This window comes from Aquarana catesbeiana, linkage group LG07 (genome assembly GCF_042186555.1).
Source record: "Aquarana catesbeiana isolate 2022-GZ linkage group LG07, ASM4218655v1, whole genome shotgun sequence".
NCBI lineage: Eukaryota > Metazoa > Chordata > Amphibia > Anura > Ranidae > Aquarana > Aquarana catesbeiana.
Genome location: NC_133330.1, coordinates 103,989,923 through 104,009,747, shown reverse-complemented (window position 1 = coordinate 104,009,747; position 19,825 = coordinate 103,989,923). Strand labels below are relative to the sequence as shown.

Below are 19,825 nucleotides of genomic sequence, written 5' to 3'. Positions count from 1 at the left end.
CATATAAATTTGAGTGCATGTACTAATGTTGTTTTTGATTGCGATTTTAACAGTTAAACAGTTGTTTTTAACAGTAGAACGCTATTTAGAGCAATGCTTATCTTTTTTTACATGCCTTTTGAGTACAATGCGATGTGGACGTCACATTGGAGGAAGAATCTAGTTGTAGGTGGATATTCCACTAAAAGCACATGTGACCTGACATAGTTCATAGTGACCTGACAAGAAGATTACATAGTTCTGGTAAGTGGTGGACACCAAGGATGAGCTCAAGCATGTTCACAGCCGCACGTGCAGAGCCCACCAGGAAGTCGGCACTGCCCTAATCACAGGCAGTGAGACATCTTCCCTATCTGCGGCTGCAATGATCAGGAAAGGTCTTACTGCCTGCAATTAGCACAGTGCAGTGCCGACTTCCTGGCGGGCTCTGCATGTGCGGCTGCGAACACTCCTGCGCTCATCCTCAGTGGACACATGTTTTTTTTCTTCAATAATTTTTTGTTGCAGAGGTAGCGTTGAACATACAATAATGTCAAAGGCACCTAGATTGCCCATGCAGGGGCTAGAATTGGCGCATGAGACAAAAAACAACAAAAGGAAATACAACATAAACCGGAGGAGGGTACCCTCCTTGTTTACAGTCACAGAGGTTCTAAGTGCAACATACATGATTTGGGGTAACCCCCTATAAGTGTAGGAATAACCAGGACAGAATGCTTTAACTCTGTGTTAAAATCATCCGGAGCCTCTGTTGGCAATCAAAAAAAAAAAAAGGGGGGGGGCGGGGGGCTGAGAGCCTTGGTAAAAGAAAAGAACAGAGAGAAGTAAGAAAAAGAGGGGGAGAATAAGAGAAAGTGGGGAAGGGGGTGAAGGGCAAAGGAGAGGGGACCCGGGGCTATCTGGGAAACCAGTCAGAGCCGATCTATACTAGCCAGAGGGAGTTCAGGGAAGGCATACTCCAGCCATGGCCCCTAAACTTTAAGGAACTTGGCGTGCGTGTCTTTGAGTATACTAGACATTTGTTCGTTGACCATCATGGATGTCAAGCGGTTTTTCACTTCCTGAAAGGGGACTGTGGTTTTTTCCATGCTTGAGCAATCGTCCTTTTGGCCACTATGAACAGATAGGTTGCCAGTCTCTGCTGACGAGCAAACAAACCAGGTATGGGGCAATGTAACAGCGCAAATTTGGCCTCTTTACAGACATTTAAATGGAACGGGGAAAACAGGCCAAACACTCTGAAGTCTAGCACCTTTTTTAAGATGTTGAATATAGAAGGATCATTTATGGACAGTTTATTTTACGAGACTTTTCACAGATATAATTTTTTACCTTAGAAGTTTTTTTTACTGTGTGGAGGGTTTATTTTTATTAGTATATTTATTATTAATTGAGTTAGCCTCCGTTCTCATTAGTGTGACTCCAAAGTCATGGAATTTCCAGTGTACCTTTCAAGTAACTTTTACACTCTATGGCAATCAAGTTGCATCAAAGTAGTGCAAGAACCTTTTTTAAAGTCATAGATTGAAACGGGTGCCATTGAAATACGTGACAATATGTGTCCAAAGTCACATGACAAGTCACACTAGAGAGAATGGAATCTTTGACTCAGGGTCCTGAAAGCACATAAGCAGGTGGTCAGTAGGGTTGATGTGGAGGGGCAAGTCAGGATTATCAGATAGGAAGATGGGTTAATGTAGTTAGAGGGAGTGGAAGGGGCTCACAGAATAGGTAGGCCAGTCCTGTGTTTGTGCATCAAAACAAATTTGCCAAGTTGGGTGAAGATGTGGAGGTGGCAAACACAGAGGTGGCAGCCCTAGATGTCACTGCTACCCCTAACAGCCGGGAGAGCAGCCCATCTAGTAAAGGTGGTGAGGGGAGTGCAGGTAGGCCTAGACAGTTGGTGGTTATAGGGGATTCTATAATCAGAAGGACTGATAGAATAATTTGTCGCAAGGATCGCCTCAACCGAATGGTTTGCTGTCTCCCTGGTGCTAGGGTTCGGCATGTGGTGGACCGGGTGGATAAATTACTGGGAGGGGCTGGGCATGACCCAGCTGTCTTGGTCCACGTTGGAACCAATGACAGTATACATGGAAGGTGGAGGCTCCTTAAGAATCAATTTAAAGAACTAGGCTGCAAGTTGAAGGGAAGGACCTCCAAGGTGATATTCTCTGAAATATTGCCTGTGCCATGCGCAACACAGAAAAGGCAGTGGGTGATTAGAGAGCTGAATGCATGGCTCAAGACCTGGTGTAGGGAGGAGGGATTTGGGTTTCTAGAGCACTGGGCTGACTTTTCATTGGGGTGCAACCTATATGCTAAAGACGGTTTGCACTTGAATGGAAGGGGGTCTGCTGTGCTGGGGGGAAAGGTTTATAGGAAGGCTGGAGGAGTATTTAAACTAGGATTGAAGGGGGAGGGTGAAATAGAATTATATCAAGAAGACAGGTCAGTTAGGGGTCAGACATTAATGGAGGGTGGAATGGGGACAGATGGGGGGAGGGTTATGGCAGGTGTCAAGAAATTTCCCATGTTGCAAACAGCCATTGGAAACTGTAGAGCCATTTGTATTACTAAAAATTATATGAAAAACACCAGACCAAAATGTAATAATGCATTAAAGTGTTTGTTCACCAATGCCAGAAGTCTGCCAAGCAAAATAGGTGAGTTGGAAGCTCTGGTGCATGAGGTGAACTATGATGTAATCGGTATTGCTGAAACTTGGCTTCAATCCTCACATGACTGGGCTATTAATATTCCTGGCTATGCACTCTTTCGGAGAGACAGGGTAAAAAGGAAAGGTGGCGGGGTCTGTCTCTATGTGAGAAGTGATCTCAAAGCAAGTGTGAAAGAGGACCTGATTGATGGAGAGTGTGATGAGTCTGAAGCATTATGGGTGGAACTGCATATAGATGGGCGTAGTTCAAAGTTAATCATTGGAGTTTGTTATAGACCACCCAATGTTAACGAGGAGGTGGAGACTCAGCTCCTTGCACAGATGGAAAGGGCTGCAAGGGCTGGGACGGTGATAATGGGGGATTTTAACTACCCAGAAATTAACTGGAGTAATGGCACTGCTGGGACAGTTAAAGGGCAAAAATTTATAAACCTAGTACAGGACAATTTTATGGTCCAGTTTATTGAGGCCCCAACTAGGAATGAGGCTCTGTTGGACCTGGTAATCTCAAACCATGCAGAGCTTATTACTAATGTCCAGATAAAGGAACACCTGGGTAGCAGTGACCAGAACATGATTTCATTTGATGTTAGCTGTAAACAAGAAATACATAAGGGAAAGATAAAAACACTTAACTTCAAGAGAGCAAATTTTCCAAGGATGAGGGCTGCTCTCGAGGACTTAGACTGGGAGGGAATATTGGCAGCGATAAACACAGAACAGAAATGGGAATTCTTCAAAAAGACTGTTTGGGACCTCATTGCAAAGTATATTCCCATGGGCAATAAGTTTAAAAGGCTAAAAATAAAACCTATGTGGCTCACGGTCAAAGTTAGAAAAGCTATAAACAATAAGAAAAGAGCTTTTAAAAAATATAAAAATGAAGGAACACTAGTGTCGTTTAAATGCTACAAAGAATTTAACAGAATATGTAAAAAGGAAATCAAGGGTGCAAAAATTCAAAATGAACGACAGATCGCAAAAAATAGGACAAACCCCAAAAAATTCTTCAAATATATTAACCACTTAAGGACCAGCCTCGTTTTGGATTTTAGGTGTTTACATGTTTAAAACAGGTTTTTTTGCTAGAAAATTACTTAGAACCCCCAAACATTATATATGTTTTTTTTTCTAACACCCTAGAGAATAAAATGGCGGTCATTGCAATACTTTTTTTTGCACCGTATTTGCGCAGCGGTCTTATAAGCGCACTTTTTTGGAAAAAATTCACTTTTTTGAATAAAAAAATAAGACAACAGTAAAGTTAGCCCAATTTTTTTTTATATTGTGAAATATAATGTTATGCCAAGTAAATTGATACCCAACATGTCACGCTTCAAAATTGCGCCCGCTCGTGGAATAGCGTCGAACTTTTACCCTTAAAAATCTCCATAGGCGACGTTTAAAAAATTCTACAGGTTGCATGTTTTGCGTTACAGAGGAGGTCTAGGGCTAGAATTATTGCTCTCGCTCTACCAGTTGCGGTGATACCTCACATGTGTGGTTTGACCACCGTTTTCATATGCGGGCGCTACTCACGTATGCGTTCGCTTCTGCGCGCGAGCTCGTCGGGACAGGGCGCTTTAATTTTTTTTTTTTTTTTTTTTTTTTATTATTTATTTTACTTTATTTTATTTATTTTTTCACTGTTTTAAAAAAAAAAAAAAATTTGGATCACTTTTATTCCTATTACAAGGAATGTAAACATCCCTTGTAATAGAAAAAAACATGACAGGTCCTCTTAAATATGAGATCTGGGGTCAAAAAGTCCTCAGATCTCATATTTACACTAAAATGCAAAAAAAAAAAAAAAAAAAAAAAAAAGTCGTTTAAAAAAAAATGACACAAAAAAAATTGTGCCTTTAAGAGAAGTGGGCGGAGCCGTCGTAATGACGTCGCTCCGGCCGTCACATGGTATAGAGACGGGTGGGGGCCATCTTGGCCTCACTCGTCTCAGTACCTCAGCAGTGACAGGTCTCGATCTCCTCCGCCGCTAGCGACGGCTCCGGTAAGCGGCGGAGGGCGCGGCGGGAGGGGGGGGTGGCACCTCTCCCGCCGCCGATAACGGTGATCTCGCGGCGAACCCGCCGCAGAGACCACCATTATCGTGTACAGAACCGCTCGCTGTAAAGATGGATACCTCGGTTGTGGCAGCAGCTGCTGCCGTTACCGAGATATCCATCTTCAAAAAAATGACGTATATATACAGTGAGCGGTCGTCAAGTGGTTAATAGTAAAAAGGTCAGGTCTGAGCATGTAGGCCCTTTACAAAATAATCTAGAGTGGGTGACTGGGGACAAGGAGAAGGCTAATTTATTAAATACTTTCTTCAGCTCTGTGTATACAAAAGAGCATGGGGAAGCTTATGTCCATAATGGGGGTGGTATTGACACAGCCCCCAATGATCCACAATGGCTCAAAAGGGATATGGTCCAGAAATATTTAGACAGAATAAAGGTGGATAAAGCACCTGGACTTGATGGCATCCACCCACGGATCCTAAATGAATTGAGCTCTGTAATTTCAAAGCCATTGTATCTAATATTTAGGGACTCATTAATGACAGGAATAGTACCACTGGATTGGCGCAGGGCGAACGTGGTGCCTATATTTAAAAAGGGATCAAAGTCTTTACCAAGTAACTATAGACCTGTTAGTTTAACTTCTATAGTCAGGAAGATACTGGAGCATTTAATAAAAGACCACATAGATGAGTTCTTGCTGGAAAAAACATTTTAAGCAACAGACAGCATGGGTTCATGAAAGACAGAAGTTGTCAGACAAACCCGATTTCTTTTTATGAAGAGGTAAGTAAAATCTTGGACAGAGGGGTGGCTGTGGACGTGGTTTACTTGGATTTTGCAAAAGCGTTCGATACAGTTCTGCACACACGGCTCATGTGTAAGGTAAAGTCTACAGGCTTGGAAATATCAGTTTGTAAATGGATAGAAAACTTGCTAAAAGACAGAATTCAGGAGGGTGGTGGTTAATGATTCTTACTCTGAATGGTCTGAGGTTATCAGTGGTGTACCCCAAGGTTCAGTGCTGGGACCCTTACTCTTTAATATCTTTATAAATGATATTGGGTATGGGATCAAAAGTAACATTTCTGTCTTTGCAGATGACACCAAGCTATGCAGTGGAATAATGTCCTTACAGGATGTCTCCAATTTACAAGCTGACCTCAATGCTCTGTTTAATTGGGCATCTATGTGGCAGATGAGGTTTAATGTTGAGAAATGTAAAGTTATGCACTTGGGGGCTAAGAATATGCATGCATCATACATACTAGGGGGTGTACAACTGGGGGAATCCGTAGTGGAGAAGGATCTGGGGGTTTTGGTAGATCATAAGCTCAATAATAGCATGCAATGCCAAGCTGCGGTTTCCAAAGCGAGCAAAGTCCTTTCTTGTATTAAGAGAGGTATGGACTCCAGAGAGAGAGAGAGATATCATTTTGCCCCTGTTCAAATCATTAGTAAGACCTCATCTGGAATATGCAGTTCAGTTTTGGGCACCAGTTCTCAAAAAGGATATCGGGGAACTGGAGAAAGTGCAGAGAAGGGCAACCAAACTGATAAGAGGCATGGAGGAGCTCAGCTATGAGGAAAGATTAGAGGAACTGAATTTGTTCACTCTTGAGAAGAGGAGAATAAGGGGGGATATGATCAACATGTTCAAATATATAAGGGGTCCATATAGTGAACTTGGTGTTGAGTTATTCACTTTACGGTCAACACAGAGGACAAGGGGGCACTCTTTACGTCTAGCGGAAAAGAGATTTCATCTCCAAATACGGAAAAGTTTCTTCACAGTAAGAGCTGTGAAAATGTGGAATAGACTCCCTCCAGAGGTGGTTCTGGCCAGCTCAGTAGATTGCGTTAAGAAAGGCCTGGATACTTTCCTAAATGTACATAATATAACTGGGTACTGACATTTATAGGTAAAGTTGATCCAGGGAAAATCTGATTGCCTCTCGGGGGATCAGGAAGGAATTTTTTCCCCTGCTGTAGCAAATTGGAGCATGTTTGCTGTAGCAAACATGGAGTTTTTTGCCTTCCTCTGGATCAACTGTGGGTATAGTATTGGGTATATTGGATTGTACGATTTTTTTTTTTTTTTATGGTTGAACTGGATGGACTTGTGTCTTTTTTCAACCTGACTAACTATGTAACTATAATAAAAATGCAGGTCAATACAAACATTCTACTGTAACATAAATCATAAAAGGCACACACTCTACCTGTAGGAGCACAAAAACAAAAATGATCATATCTAATAAGCCAGCCAAAGAATCACCCAATAAAAAAAAGTAAAAAATTAGCATAATGTGAAAATTGTTGATGTCATTACCTTTGGAGACCTTAATGAGCTACATATAAAAATACAAGCTTGAAGAGGAGTTAATTGATAAGGTCAATGTAAGCACTACAATATAATTTACACTCACATGAATCTGGAAGCCATAATTCCTTTGTACAGAGAACTCAGGCACGTCAGTGCAAGTTCTAAGATCAATCTCACCATCCAGCTCATCAGCCTTAGGAAAAAAAAAAATGGTCATGTTAAATTCTGTACATTCTATCTGAACTGCAAAGCAGCATTTTTTATTACATATGTTTAGTCTTCAACACTGCAATCCAGTCATGCTATCACAAAACATAAAAAAATATTATAAAAAACACTTGTTCACCAACACAGAGGTGTCTATTTCTAAAATAGAGGTCACAATGTGAATTTGCATCATGAAGTGTGAGTAAACATCCTAAAAAACAAAAAAAAGAAAGAAAAAAGTCTATCTGTGGAACTCTCTCTTCAGAGAGAATTCGACAATGCACATAGTTGTGGCATGCTAGTACAGGCGGTTAAAGCAGGCGGTGCGGTGAAAATACAGCGCATTGCACACAGTTGCAGAGCCTTAGACCCCTTTCACACTGGGGCGGTTTGCAGGCGGTATTGCGCTAAAAATACCGCCTGCAAACCGCCCCTAAACAGCCTCCGCTGTTTGTTCAGTGTGAAAGCCCGAGGGCTTTCACACTGAAGCGGTGCGCTGGCAGGATGGTGAAAAAAGTCCTGCAAACCGCTTCTTTGGAGCGGTGAAGGAGCGGTGTATTCACCGCTCCTAAACCGCTCCTGCCCATTGAAATCAATGGGACAGCGCGGCTATAGCCGCGCTGTACGAGTGATTTTAACCCTTTTTCAGCCGCCAGCGGGGGTTAAAACCGCACCGCTAGCGGCCGAATACAGCTGCAAGAACGACGGTACAGCAGCGCTAAAAATAGCGCTGTTGTACCGCCGACGCCCCCACCGCCCCAGTGTGAAAGGGGCCTTACAGAGTGGCCTCATCATTTGACGGGGGCAGGTATAATTCCAGCCATGACTGTAAAGCAAAGCATTGCAGCAATGACATGTGTACACCCCTGGCTGCTGCCTCTGCAGCCAAAGGGGGTAGCAGTCGCCGCTGTGGTAAAAAGACAGCTCAACTGCTGCTAATGTGAACGAGTTCCTATTGGTAAAAGAAAAATCTGTGTTGTCAGGGTCTTAAATATACACTGCGGCTGGAAGCAGTACCAAGAGGTACTTGCATTTAGGGCTGTTCAGGGGCATATCGCAGGAATGCAGGTATTCTGCGTAACAGGCATATGTCCCTGAATGCATTGGTCCCTAATTGCTCAGTGTCACTCAGTACAGCGTCCATCCACAGAGTATTACAGCCTGTCATAGACTTTGACAGACTGCAGACAGCAGGGCTGAATGCTGCACCTGTGTCTCTTGGGCGCACAAAAATCGCTGCAACTGGTAGCGCAGAACTAAACACCCAGTGTGCATGTGGTGCAAGACACTCCAGGGTAAATAATCCACCTGAACACGTCTTTTAGCAAGAAGCTAAATCAGGGATCCCCAAACTACGGCCCTCCAGCTGTTGCGGAATTACACATCCCATGAGACATTGTAAAACTCTGACATTCAAAGATATGACTAGGCATGATGGGAATTGTAGTTCCTGAACAACTGGAGGGCCATAGTTTGGAGACTCCTGAGCTAAATGATCTGGTTTTGGGTCATTTCAGGCGAACTCCTGATAAACCACTCCTCCTGAACATGAAATTTACCTGGAGAATTAAAATATTAAAAAAAAAAACCTTGCAACTGGATTTCATGAATTTTTTGAACACTTAGAATGTGAAGACTTAAAAGTGATTGTAAAAGTCTCCTTTTTAAAAAAAAATAAACATGTTAGTTATACTTACCTGCTCTGTGCAGTGGATTTGCACAGGGCAGCCTGGATCCTCCTCTTCGCTGCTCCTGGCTCCTCCCTCCGGTCGAGTGCCCCCCACAGTAAGCAGCTTGCTATCTGGGCACCCGAGCTGCCCCCTCTCTTTCCTGATTGGCCAAATGACTGATTGATAGCAGCGGGAGCCAATGGCACCACTGCTGTGTGTTAGCCAATCAGCAGGGAGAGCCCCAGATGGCCAAGGGACTCGTGGACATCGCTGGATAGAGATGGACCTCAGGTAAGGATTAGGGGGGCTGCTGCACACAAAAGGCTTTTTAGCTTTATATGTTAATGCGTACAATGGATTAAGATAAAAAAACCTTCTGCCTTTACAGCTCCTTTAAGAGTCTCCTGGTTCTCCAGAAACATTACTTGCGCAATCCATAACCTCCAAAAATTATATATTATATATATATATATATATATATATATATATATATATATATATATATATATATATATATATACATACATACATATATACATACACGGACTCCCACTTGACTCCCACTCCCACAGCCATACTTTTGGTCAATTACACCAGTTAGCCTGGTCCCTTTCCACAGTAAAGATTGTAGGGAATGTAGAAAGTGATATGGCGCTGTGCATGCTACTTTTAATAACAATGGAACTTCTTCCTGACACCACCCAAAAACCAGTTTTCTTACCTCTTCAGCATTAGAGTCCCTGTAATATTTGAGGCTGGAGTCGGTGAGAACAAACCAGTGTTTCTTCCACTAAGAAAGCAAGAATATATGTTATAAGGTGCATGGCATAATTTTCAACTTCAGTCCTCACACATACAATGCCTTACAGCAGCAGTCATCACACCTATATTATTAGATAGAATTCATCCTGCCTCTGTACTTGATTACAGGAGCAACCAAATAGAAAGGTTACTGTATATTCAGCCTTTCTTAACAGGAGTACTGCCAGAGGTCCCCAGGGATGCCACAGCTTCCTGGTAGAGAAAAGCTGTCAGGACAGACTGAGCTCCCGAACCCAGCCAAACTGAACATCATCACTGGGAACTCAGACTGTTGTATAAACTCAGAAAAATAAAAATGAGGGAAGTGTGTGCTGTGCTCTCTGCCTCCGAACCAAGAAAGAAAATAAAGAGATGTATACACACCCTGAAGAGTTAACTACAGTATAATTTATTGCTATAAAAGAGCAAGGTACAGAAAAATTATACAGCAAACAAATACTTCCCGTTTATTCCCTGTATATAGAACAGGGAGGAGTTACAAAAACTTCCCCAATGTTCTATATTACCCTACATTAATAGAAACAGATACCCCATTGCAAAAACATCCCCCCAAATAAGGGGAAAGATAGGGTAAAAACAGCGATCCACAGACCCCTCCCTCCCCCAAATGAGAGCACCCCCTATAATACCTATAAAACCCCCCAAGCCACCTGTAAAAACAAATGAATGTCTCCAAAAGTACAGGTATAAAACACACTGTTCCACAATGGAATGATGCATTGCACAATCAACACTATTCAAACATACTCATGTATTTCATATGTATTGTTAGTCAAATGAGTCCAAGAGATTATATATATATATATTAAAAAAACTCTCACAGGTAGATGTATTAATCCTCCAAAGGGCAATAGGACCCCACAGTTCTCATCCTGATGTGTAAAGTGCAATAATAAACACAGAGATATGTATCCACGTACCGGGAGATGGTATGAGTCCCTAGATGCTGCAATTACAACCAATATTTTACTTTTTTCCAAAGCCAAAGATATATTCACTGGTGAGTTCAAAATGACCACATACTATGTTTCCCGCGACGTGCAGGCAGGGGCGGACTGACCATTCGGGCACTGCCCAAGTGCCCCATGCCCTAAAGGGGCCCCATCAGGGTTGCCAGACTCAATAAAACCAGGGACAGTATGTAAAAATCTGTGTTTTTTTTTTAAATACCAAGATTATAGCTGCCCCGCCTCTCCAGTACATTTTCAGTGTGTGTGTGTGTGTGTGTGTGTGTGTGTGTGTACGGTGTGGCCCCATAATCTATTGTCTGGGGGCCCCATAATCTCCTATTGCCCGGGGGCCCCATGAGTTGTCAGTCCGCCCCTGCGTGGAGGTAAACTCCCATAGGCAGTTGATACAATTATGTGATTATTCAATGATGGTTACTCATGGATCCAGCTGGTGGCACAGAGTTCTCCACTAATCCTATGTGGAGATCAATTTGTCAGTGTATGTGCAATGCATACAATTCCTCAGCAGGAAACATCTCATCTCTGATTTTCTGTGCATCTTCAATTTGTGCAGTATTTCAATACCATCAAGAGCAGGTTGATAAAAGTCCAACGGACAATGAAATCAAAGTCCAGGATTCTGGTACATAGGATACATCTGTGGCAAGTTATTCAAAATAGTTACTTCTGTGCATCATTTGCTTTCAAAAAAAGAGCTTTCGCATGAAACCAGGGTGTAGGCGGGGGTTGGTATAAGACAGGGGTGCTATCCCAGCGTAGGAGTTTACATGTTTCGTTCCTCTGATACCGGAACGCTCTGCCTCCCCCTACATTGCAGTACCCGGCTGTGTGAGGGAAGGTACTGTGCTATACTGCACGTGTGTGTGTGTGTGTGTGTGTGTGTACAGGTTTCTGTATGTATTTATGTGTATGTAGGTATACATGTGTGTAAGAGATAGAGATATACAAACATGTGTGTGTTCGTTCACGTGTTCCTTTTAAATCTTGACCTCCTATTCCTGTACTATCAGAACTGCTTTTTTAGGGCTTGTACTAGCAGCAAAGACTGCCACTTCTCTGAAAAGCAATCCATGCTGAGATCACTTTTCAGAGGCATTTGATAGGCGGTAAAGAGGCAATATGTTGCCTTCTCCCCAGCTGTTTTAGCCCCATAAATGCATCACCACACCACAATTGTGTGCAATGCACACAGTTGTGGAGTGGTTGCAGTGCAGCCCCCTTCACCTGGGGGTATACTTACAGCTGCAGCCACAGCATGTGTACACCCCCAGTTGCTAAAAGGGGATCAGTTGGGGGTGGTAAAAACTCAAAAGCTCAACCACGTGATGTCCCACCCTCCAACCTCACATGTGAACAAGCCCTTGCTCTACAACAGTGCGGCTGCATGCTGCGTGTAGGGCAGCCCATTCTTTTTTAATGGGCTGCCCTACCCGCAGAAATGCAGGGAAAGAAGTTCCCGATCCTTTTTTTTTTTTTATCGCACCGCACCAAACACACCCCATGTTTGTAAATGCATGGAGGTACCAATAAGAATAGCACCTCTAAAAAGCAGAGCAGGAACGAGTGCATGAACCAAGCTTTGGATACGAGTTCCTCAAGACTGAAAATACTTTTCAAGGGCGCCCCAACTGGGAAAAGGTTGAGAAACAGTGGTTTAAACAGATGTACAGTGCCTTGAAAAAAATATTCATACCCCTTGAAATTTTCCACAGTTTGTCATGTTACAACCAAAAATGTAAAGGTATTTTATTGGGATTTTATTTGATACACCAACACAACTTACAAATAAAAATCTGAAAAGCGTGGCGTGCATTTGTATTCGGCCCCCTTTACTCCGGTACCCCTAACTAAAATCTAGTGGAACCATATCCCTTCAGAAGTCACCTAATTAGTAAATAGAGTTAACCTGTGTGTAATTTAATCTCAGTATAAATACAGCTGTTCTGTGAAGCCCTCGGGTTTGTTAGAGAAACTTAGTGAACAAACATTATGAAGGCCAAGGAACACACCAGACAGGTCAAGGATAAAGTTGTGAAGAAGTTTATAGCAGGGTTAGGTATTAAAAAAATATCCCAAGCTTTGAACATCTCATGGAGCACTGTGCAATCCATCATCCGAAAATGGAAAAAGAGTATGGCACAACTGCAAACCTACCAAGACATGGCCGTCCACCTAAACTGACAGGCCTGGCAAGGAAAGCATCAGAGAAGCAGCCAAGAGGCCCATGGTAATTCTGCAGAAGCTGCAGAGATCCACAGCTCAGGTGGGAGAATCTGCCCACAAGACAACTATTAGTCATGCACTCCACAAATCTGGCCTTTATAGATGAGTGGCAAGAAGAAAGTCATCCTTGAAAGAAAGCCATAAGAAGTCCCATTTACGAGAAGCGATGTGGGGGACACAGCAAACATGTGGAAGAAGGTGCTCTGGTCAGATGAGAGCAAAATTGAACTTTTTGGCCTAAAAGCAAAATGCTATGAGTGGCGAAAACGAACAATGTACATCACCGTGAACACACCATCCCCGCCATAAAACATGGTGGTGGCATTATGTTGTGGGGATCCTTTTCTTCAGCAGGGACAGAGAAGCTGGTCAGAGCCGGTGGGAAGTTGGATGGAGCCAAATACAGGGCAATCTTCGAAGAAAACCTGTTAGAGTCTGCACAAGACTTGACTGGGGCAGAGGTTCACTTTCCAGCAGGGCAACGACCCTAAACATACAGCCAGAGCTACAATGGAATGGTTTAGATCAAAGCATATTTATGTGTTAGAATGGCCCAGTCAAAGTCCAGACCTAAATCCAAATGAGAATCTGTGCCAAGACTTGATAATAGCTGTTCAGAGACGCTCTCCATCCAAGCTGACAGAGCTTGAGCTATTTTTCGAGGAGGAATGGGCAAAAATGTCACTCTCTAGATGTGCAAAGCTGGTAGAGACATCCCCAAAAAGACATGAAGCTGTAATTGCAGCGAAAGGTGGTTCTACAAAGTATTGACTCAGGGGGGCCGAATACAAATGCACAACACACTTTTCACATATTTACTTGAAAAAAATTCTAAAAACCATTTATCATTTTCCTTCCACTTCACAATTATGTGCCACTTTGTGTTGGTCTAGCATATAAAATCCCAATCAAATACATTTACATTATTGGAGTAACATGACAAAATGTGAAAAACTTCAAAAGGGGTATGCATACTTTTTCAAGGCACTATATAGCAAAGATATAAAATGATTTATAGCTGGCTACAAACCTCAAGGTACAAAAGATGCCAGTTGCTGAGCATGTTATATTTAATAGGCACATGAATACTAAGCAGACTGCGGGCAAAAATGATGGCAACAGCAAGTGATCAAGTGACTTGATTTATACTTTATTACAATTTTCATTTTCCATTATCTGTCATCTCTATCAAGGAGAAAGATAAATATATTGGTTTGGTTTATCTCTACTGTCACATTAGTCTATGGATGCATTTGTGCTTCCTGGCATAAAAAGACCTTTAGGCGAGGTGCACACACAACAGCATGAAAATTAGGCATTGCAAGGGTTCCTGCAGCTTGCTCAGTGCTTCCTAGTATTTGATGCAGGAAACACAACTACCAATGACTCATAAGTACAGGTGGGAAATTAGGAACAGGCTTTGTGCTGTTTACATTCCCCAGCCATAGTACCCAGCACTGACTGACGTGTACAAGTAGGTGGATGGTTTTTATAACCAACTTCTCACAAATGTTATTTGTGATAACAGTGGTTTCCTCTTTCTGAAGCAGTATCAAATACTAAAATGCAGCATAAAAAAAACAAAAAAACAAAAAAAAAAAAACAGATGATTAATCATATCCTGCTTTAAAAGTTGCAAGATAGAACCCGATTGGCCAATCTGGGTACCACTGCAATTTTCCTCTGTACACAAAGGCTCAATGATAACATTAAAGAGTTATACAATCCATCAAAACCCAAACTCAGGCTAAACATTGATAATCTAATGGGATTTAGACACATTAAAACAATAATGTCAGTTTCAATCAAAACCATTACAGAATGAATTACTGTATGCATACTGAATGCAACACAACAATGACAAGTGATAGTTTATTATAACGTTAAGCATTAATAGAACACCATTGGTTACAGCAAACATAAACCATGATACACTGACAAACCTTATTTTACTAGCAATGACAAAGTGCAAAGGAGCAAAGCTGAATACATGTTATGGTGTTATATGACAAAAGATGATGTTCTCACCTCTCCATTGCCATCGAGTAAGGACATCCATCCTTTCTTGAAATTCAGCAGGTCTGGCTGTAGGGAAGAAACATCAAGTGTAACTAAATAGCTGTATGTAGATCAGAACAAGTGCAACATAATGAAAACGGAGGGTATGAACAGAGGATCTGTAGTAGAGATTAGACATTGAGAGAAAAAAAAAAAAAAATTATATATATATATCACCTACAGCAGGATAAGATATTTAATATTAAGCAGTTACAGTTTTCCAAGACACATCATACCTCCAGGTCTGTGCTGGCACCTCTTTCTGCAGATGATTTACTGGACAACATAGAGATGTCTTACTTCCTGATCTCTCTACCCGTCTTGTTTACAACACCATACTTGACTACCTCCCCCTATTATCCTTGGTTCACATTATAGAGAAATACAGTAGCTCTTTTGCTCCATGTTTCTTAATAGCTTTAGAAAGCACCATTAAAAGCAATGGATTCTGTGACCTCCACCCTATATTATGTCACTTGCCCCTTTGCTTTCATCTCCCTGCAGTAATTGTACAATACAAAGCCAAAAATAGAACTGCTGAAGAAAAAGGCCTAATTTTTACATTTCTAAATTCTAAGTTGCTATAATGTATATTTGCAGTGCCATGAGCATTGACTTATCTGACATTAGCTGTGTCCCTCTCTCCAGCCCTTTCCTTCTCCAGTTACAGTTGGGTGTAGGAGAGGGACACAAGTTACTCCCACCCCTTGGCCAGAATCCTCGCAGGGCAAAGAGGGGCAGAGACACATCTGAGGTATAGAAGCAGATTTAGTTTCAGGTTGTGAATGCCATATAAGAGACTAGAGAAAAGTGAGACTACTTTCTAACAGAGTATGACCAAGGGTTTCAGATATTTAATACCACAGATACAAGTAACAGTCACTCAATGAAGAGACACACACACAGCTGGTTAATGAAAAGAAGCAGAGAGACCGTAATGAATATCAACGCAAAGGGTTTTAGAGGAGGGACACAGTGATGACACAACTCTGCTTGCAGAGTGACAAGTACCAGATGACTGAAGACTAAAATATAAGAAATAAGCTATCAGACCATCAAGTAAAGGATAAAAGGTAACAATCACAAAAGATCTGTAGAGAGAGAGAGAAAGAAAGAAAAAATAAGTCTTGGTAGAGGAACAGACAAACAACAGTAGGGTGACAGATTGTCACAACAAGAGACCCCAGAGTGACAACATTATCACAACAAAGGGGACGGAAAACTGACACAAGGAAAGATAAAGACAGGTAGTCAAAAAACTGATGCTGGCAATACACTAGATTTCCGGTTCAGAACACAAAACATTCATCTGAAAATGTCGTTTGAAAATCTCACTTGCTTTTCATTTTATTGTATGATAATGAATGCAATTCCCCAACGAAAAACCAAATACACTGACCAAAATCATTTGAGAAAAATTTTCCATCCTAATTTTCTCCTGACTATGGCAAAAAATGAACATCGATTAACGATTAGAAAATCGAACAAACGTTCTTAAAGTGGTAGTAAAGTTATTTCGACTACTTTTACCTACAGGTAAGCATATAACTGTTTAGGAGATATTCCACAGAGCAGCAGCTGGTGACATCACTGGCGCATGCGCTCTGAAGGAACGGCACCGTGTGGCGGAAACTGACTCCTGTGTGCATGCGCGGGAGTGATGTCATCACAGCTTGGCTATTCAACAGTCCACAGCCCACGACCCCGGAAGGAAGACCGGCTGAGAATGGTTGCCCTGTCAGTGGTGACAACAAGCTGCTGCAGGGCTTCGTTTTAAGGCAAGTGCATACTACGATGCATACTAGCACATTATGACATTGCCTTGCAGGGCGACATTTTTTTTCCTTTTAACAAGCTTTACTACCACTTTAAAAAAACATTTTTGAATGAAAATGTATAAGTGTATGGCCAGCATACAGTAAGCATTTCAGAGCTTTATTAGGTTATTTTAACATACAAATTTTGTACAAAGCAGGTGCAAGAACTGCAACACAGCATACACACAGTTATGTAAAGTGCACATCCTTTGTATAAAACAGTGTAAATAACAGTAATAATTTACCAAGAACATACCAAGCATGAACATTCCTCACTAGCCATTACACTTTGGCTGCTGTAAAAATGAAGCCATTTGTATCAGCTACTATTGATAACCTTCAGGGTACTAGGTTCAGCAGAGATCAGCCACATTTTGATCCATCTATGGTTGAAGTGGTAGAAGTCCATCTAGCAATCAACTTCTGTTGAATGGGAATGGTGGAACATTTTCATTCGCTCAGCGGCCGCATTGTTGATCAGGGTATTCTGACAGTGGAGGAGTCCCAGCTGTCTGAATATAATAGCACTGTGGGGAGGATTTCTTCATCCACCTTGCTTGTGTGGATGGGGAAATACTATATGTTTTTTTTGTTTAACCACTTGCCATCTGCCATATAGCAAAATGATGTCGGCAAAGTGGTTGCGTTATCCTGACCAGACGTCATATAACGTCTTTCAGGATAACAAGCCGCTGCACGCCCCTGGGGGCACGCATCACGGCGATCGTTGTTGCGGTGGGTCAGTCTGACACACCGCAACACCGATCTAGGTAAAGAGTCTCTGATGGAGACTCTTTACCACGTGATCATCCGTGTCCAATTATGGCTGATCACAGTGTAAACAGGAAGAGCCGTTGATCAGCTTTTCCTCACTCGCGTCTGTCAGACGTGAGTAGAGGAGAGCCGATCGGCTGCTCCTCTGACAGGGGGGATCTGTGCTGATTAATTATCAGCGCAGCCCCCCCCCCCCACGGATGCCCACACTGGATCACCAGGGACACCACCAGGGATGCCCACCACTAGGTATGCCACCCATGGCCACCAGGGATAACAATCAGTGCCCACAATGGATGCCTGCCAGTGATGCCCATCAGTTCCACCTATCAGTGCCCATCCGTGCCACCTTTCATTGCCCATCCATGCTGCCTTTCAGTGCCCACCCGTGCCGCCTATGTGTACCCATCAGTGCTGCATATGAGTGCCACCTATCAGTGCCGCATATTAGTGCCCATCATCAGTGTCCATCAGTGCTGCCTTATCAGTGCCCATCAGTGAAGGAGAAAATGTATTTACAAAGTTTTGTAACAGAAACAAAAAACTTTTTTTTTTCAAAATTTTCAGTCATTTTTTTATTTGTTTAGTAGAAAATAAAAATCCCAGAGGTGATCAAATATCACCAAAAGAAAGCTCTATTTGTGGGAACAAAATGATAAAAATTTAGTTTGGGTATAGTGTAGCATGACCGCACAATTGTCATTCAAAGTGCGACAGCACTTAAAGCTGAAAATTGGTCTGGGCAGGAAAGTGTAAAAGTGCCCTGTATTGAAGTGGTTAATCAGCCCGCCGAATTCTCTACTGACCAGCTTTATTTTTAAAACTGCTGCAATTCCTTTTTATAAATAATAAACCAATTGTCATTATGTTTACAGAGCTTATGCTGCTCCAAATGTGTATCTGATGGAAAATGACTCAATTACCCAGTCTGAAAATCTGATGACTCAAAAGCTGTTTGCATACATGCAGTTTTTTAACAATGAACTTCTCTTATTTTTCTCCCCTTTGATCTGTGAAATATATCCACCAGAAATCCAGTGAGCTGTAAACTACAGAACACCACCCTCCTATGTTATGGAGATTAGGAGAGTGGAGGTTTTCTATTAGTTCCAGTCTTAAATTTTCAGTAATGGTTCTACAGAAATCTGTAGCTTAGATTTGTTTTTACAATTCAGATTTTTTTTTTTTTTTTATGCTCAAAAAACCCTTTCCATTCAGCCTTCGGTATTCAGTTTTAAACTGTGTAACACCTATCTAGTGGAAGTATGGATAAAATACTAGAATATGGTCACTGCGATTTAGGAGCTAGCAGACACTTTCAGTCCTAATACACAGTTGTTACATTTGGGCAGGCCCCACACATCAAACTCTCCAACATCAGAACCAGTAGAAAAATGTACTGAAACAATATTTTCAAGCCACATAAGAATGCGCTAAACTGATACCTCGTATTGGCATCACATCACTGGTTCCTGATCCTTTTTGGCATTACGGGCCTGTCATTTTGACTGGTGAACCCCAACCAACAGCATTTATCTGTAAGTGGAGATAGAGGTTTGAAAGTCACTGCCTGGGCTTTCAATGCAGCATGTAGGAGTTCAAGTCCCCAAAGAATACCTGTACAGTCATTGGTAGGCAATACAAAAGCGTAGCCGCTTCCAGCAGAAATTCTCTGTGCCTGTACAGGGTCCACCCAGTGTTTACATCCCTCAGCACTCCGAATAATGTCACAAGGAGGACAATTTATTTCTAGAGGACGGAAGGGTCAGTCAGACAGGACATTATTCCCTGTGAACCAGCCTGACACAGATACCACCTGCTGTCAGCCTCTCGGAGAACACATCTGCCCTGGGAGACATGTTCCAGAGGATGTAAACACTGTGCTAAGTTCTATAAAGGCCAGGCAATTGAGAGAAGAATTCCTACTGCAAACAGATAACCATTCATATTTACAGCTTAACCATATGTCTGCTGGTCATTGCAGCCCTGCAATTTTTATTTTTTATAGTGCAGTTATTTAAAAGAAGTCTGCATTGAGAGAAATACGGAAATTGTCACTCCTGATCTCCTACTGAAGATGCTAATTGCCTGTAATAGTCCAGGCCACTGAACTGGAAAAACTATGCAGCCAGCCAAGTCAGAACACCTGATATGCATACTTGTTCAGGGAAAGCAGCAAAATTAGATTTAGGCCTGGTTTACACCTATGCATTTTTTAGCGTGTTTTCAGTTTTGCCGAAACACACTACAGTCCAT

General features: G+C 42.0%; 1 protein-coding gene across 2 annotated transcripts in view; it reads right to left on the bottom strand.

Moving 5' to 3' along the window:
• Window positions 1-19,825, bottom strand: part of TRIOBP (TRIO and F-actin binding protein) — a 139,407-nt gene that overhangs the window by 95,717 nt on the left and 23,865 nt on the right. The window contains exons 2-5 of one of the 2 annotated variants that reach the window (XM_073592567.1): window positions 19,015-19,105; window positions 14,949-15,005; window positions 9,626-9,694; window positions 7,131-7,220 (exon numbers count right to left, since the gene is read on the bottom strand). In XM_073592567.1, coding sequence (XP_073448668.1) covers window positions 7,131-7,220; window positions 9,626-9,694; window positions 14,949-14,975 — 186 coding nt within the window. In that variant the 5' untranslated portion in view covers window positions 14,976-15,005; window positions 19,015-19,105. The remainder of the gene's footprint in view (window positions 1-7,130; window positions 7,221-9,625; window positions 9,695-14,948; window positions 15,006-19,014; window positions 19,106-19,825) is intronic. The other variant, XM_073592566.1, reaches the window with a different exon arrangement.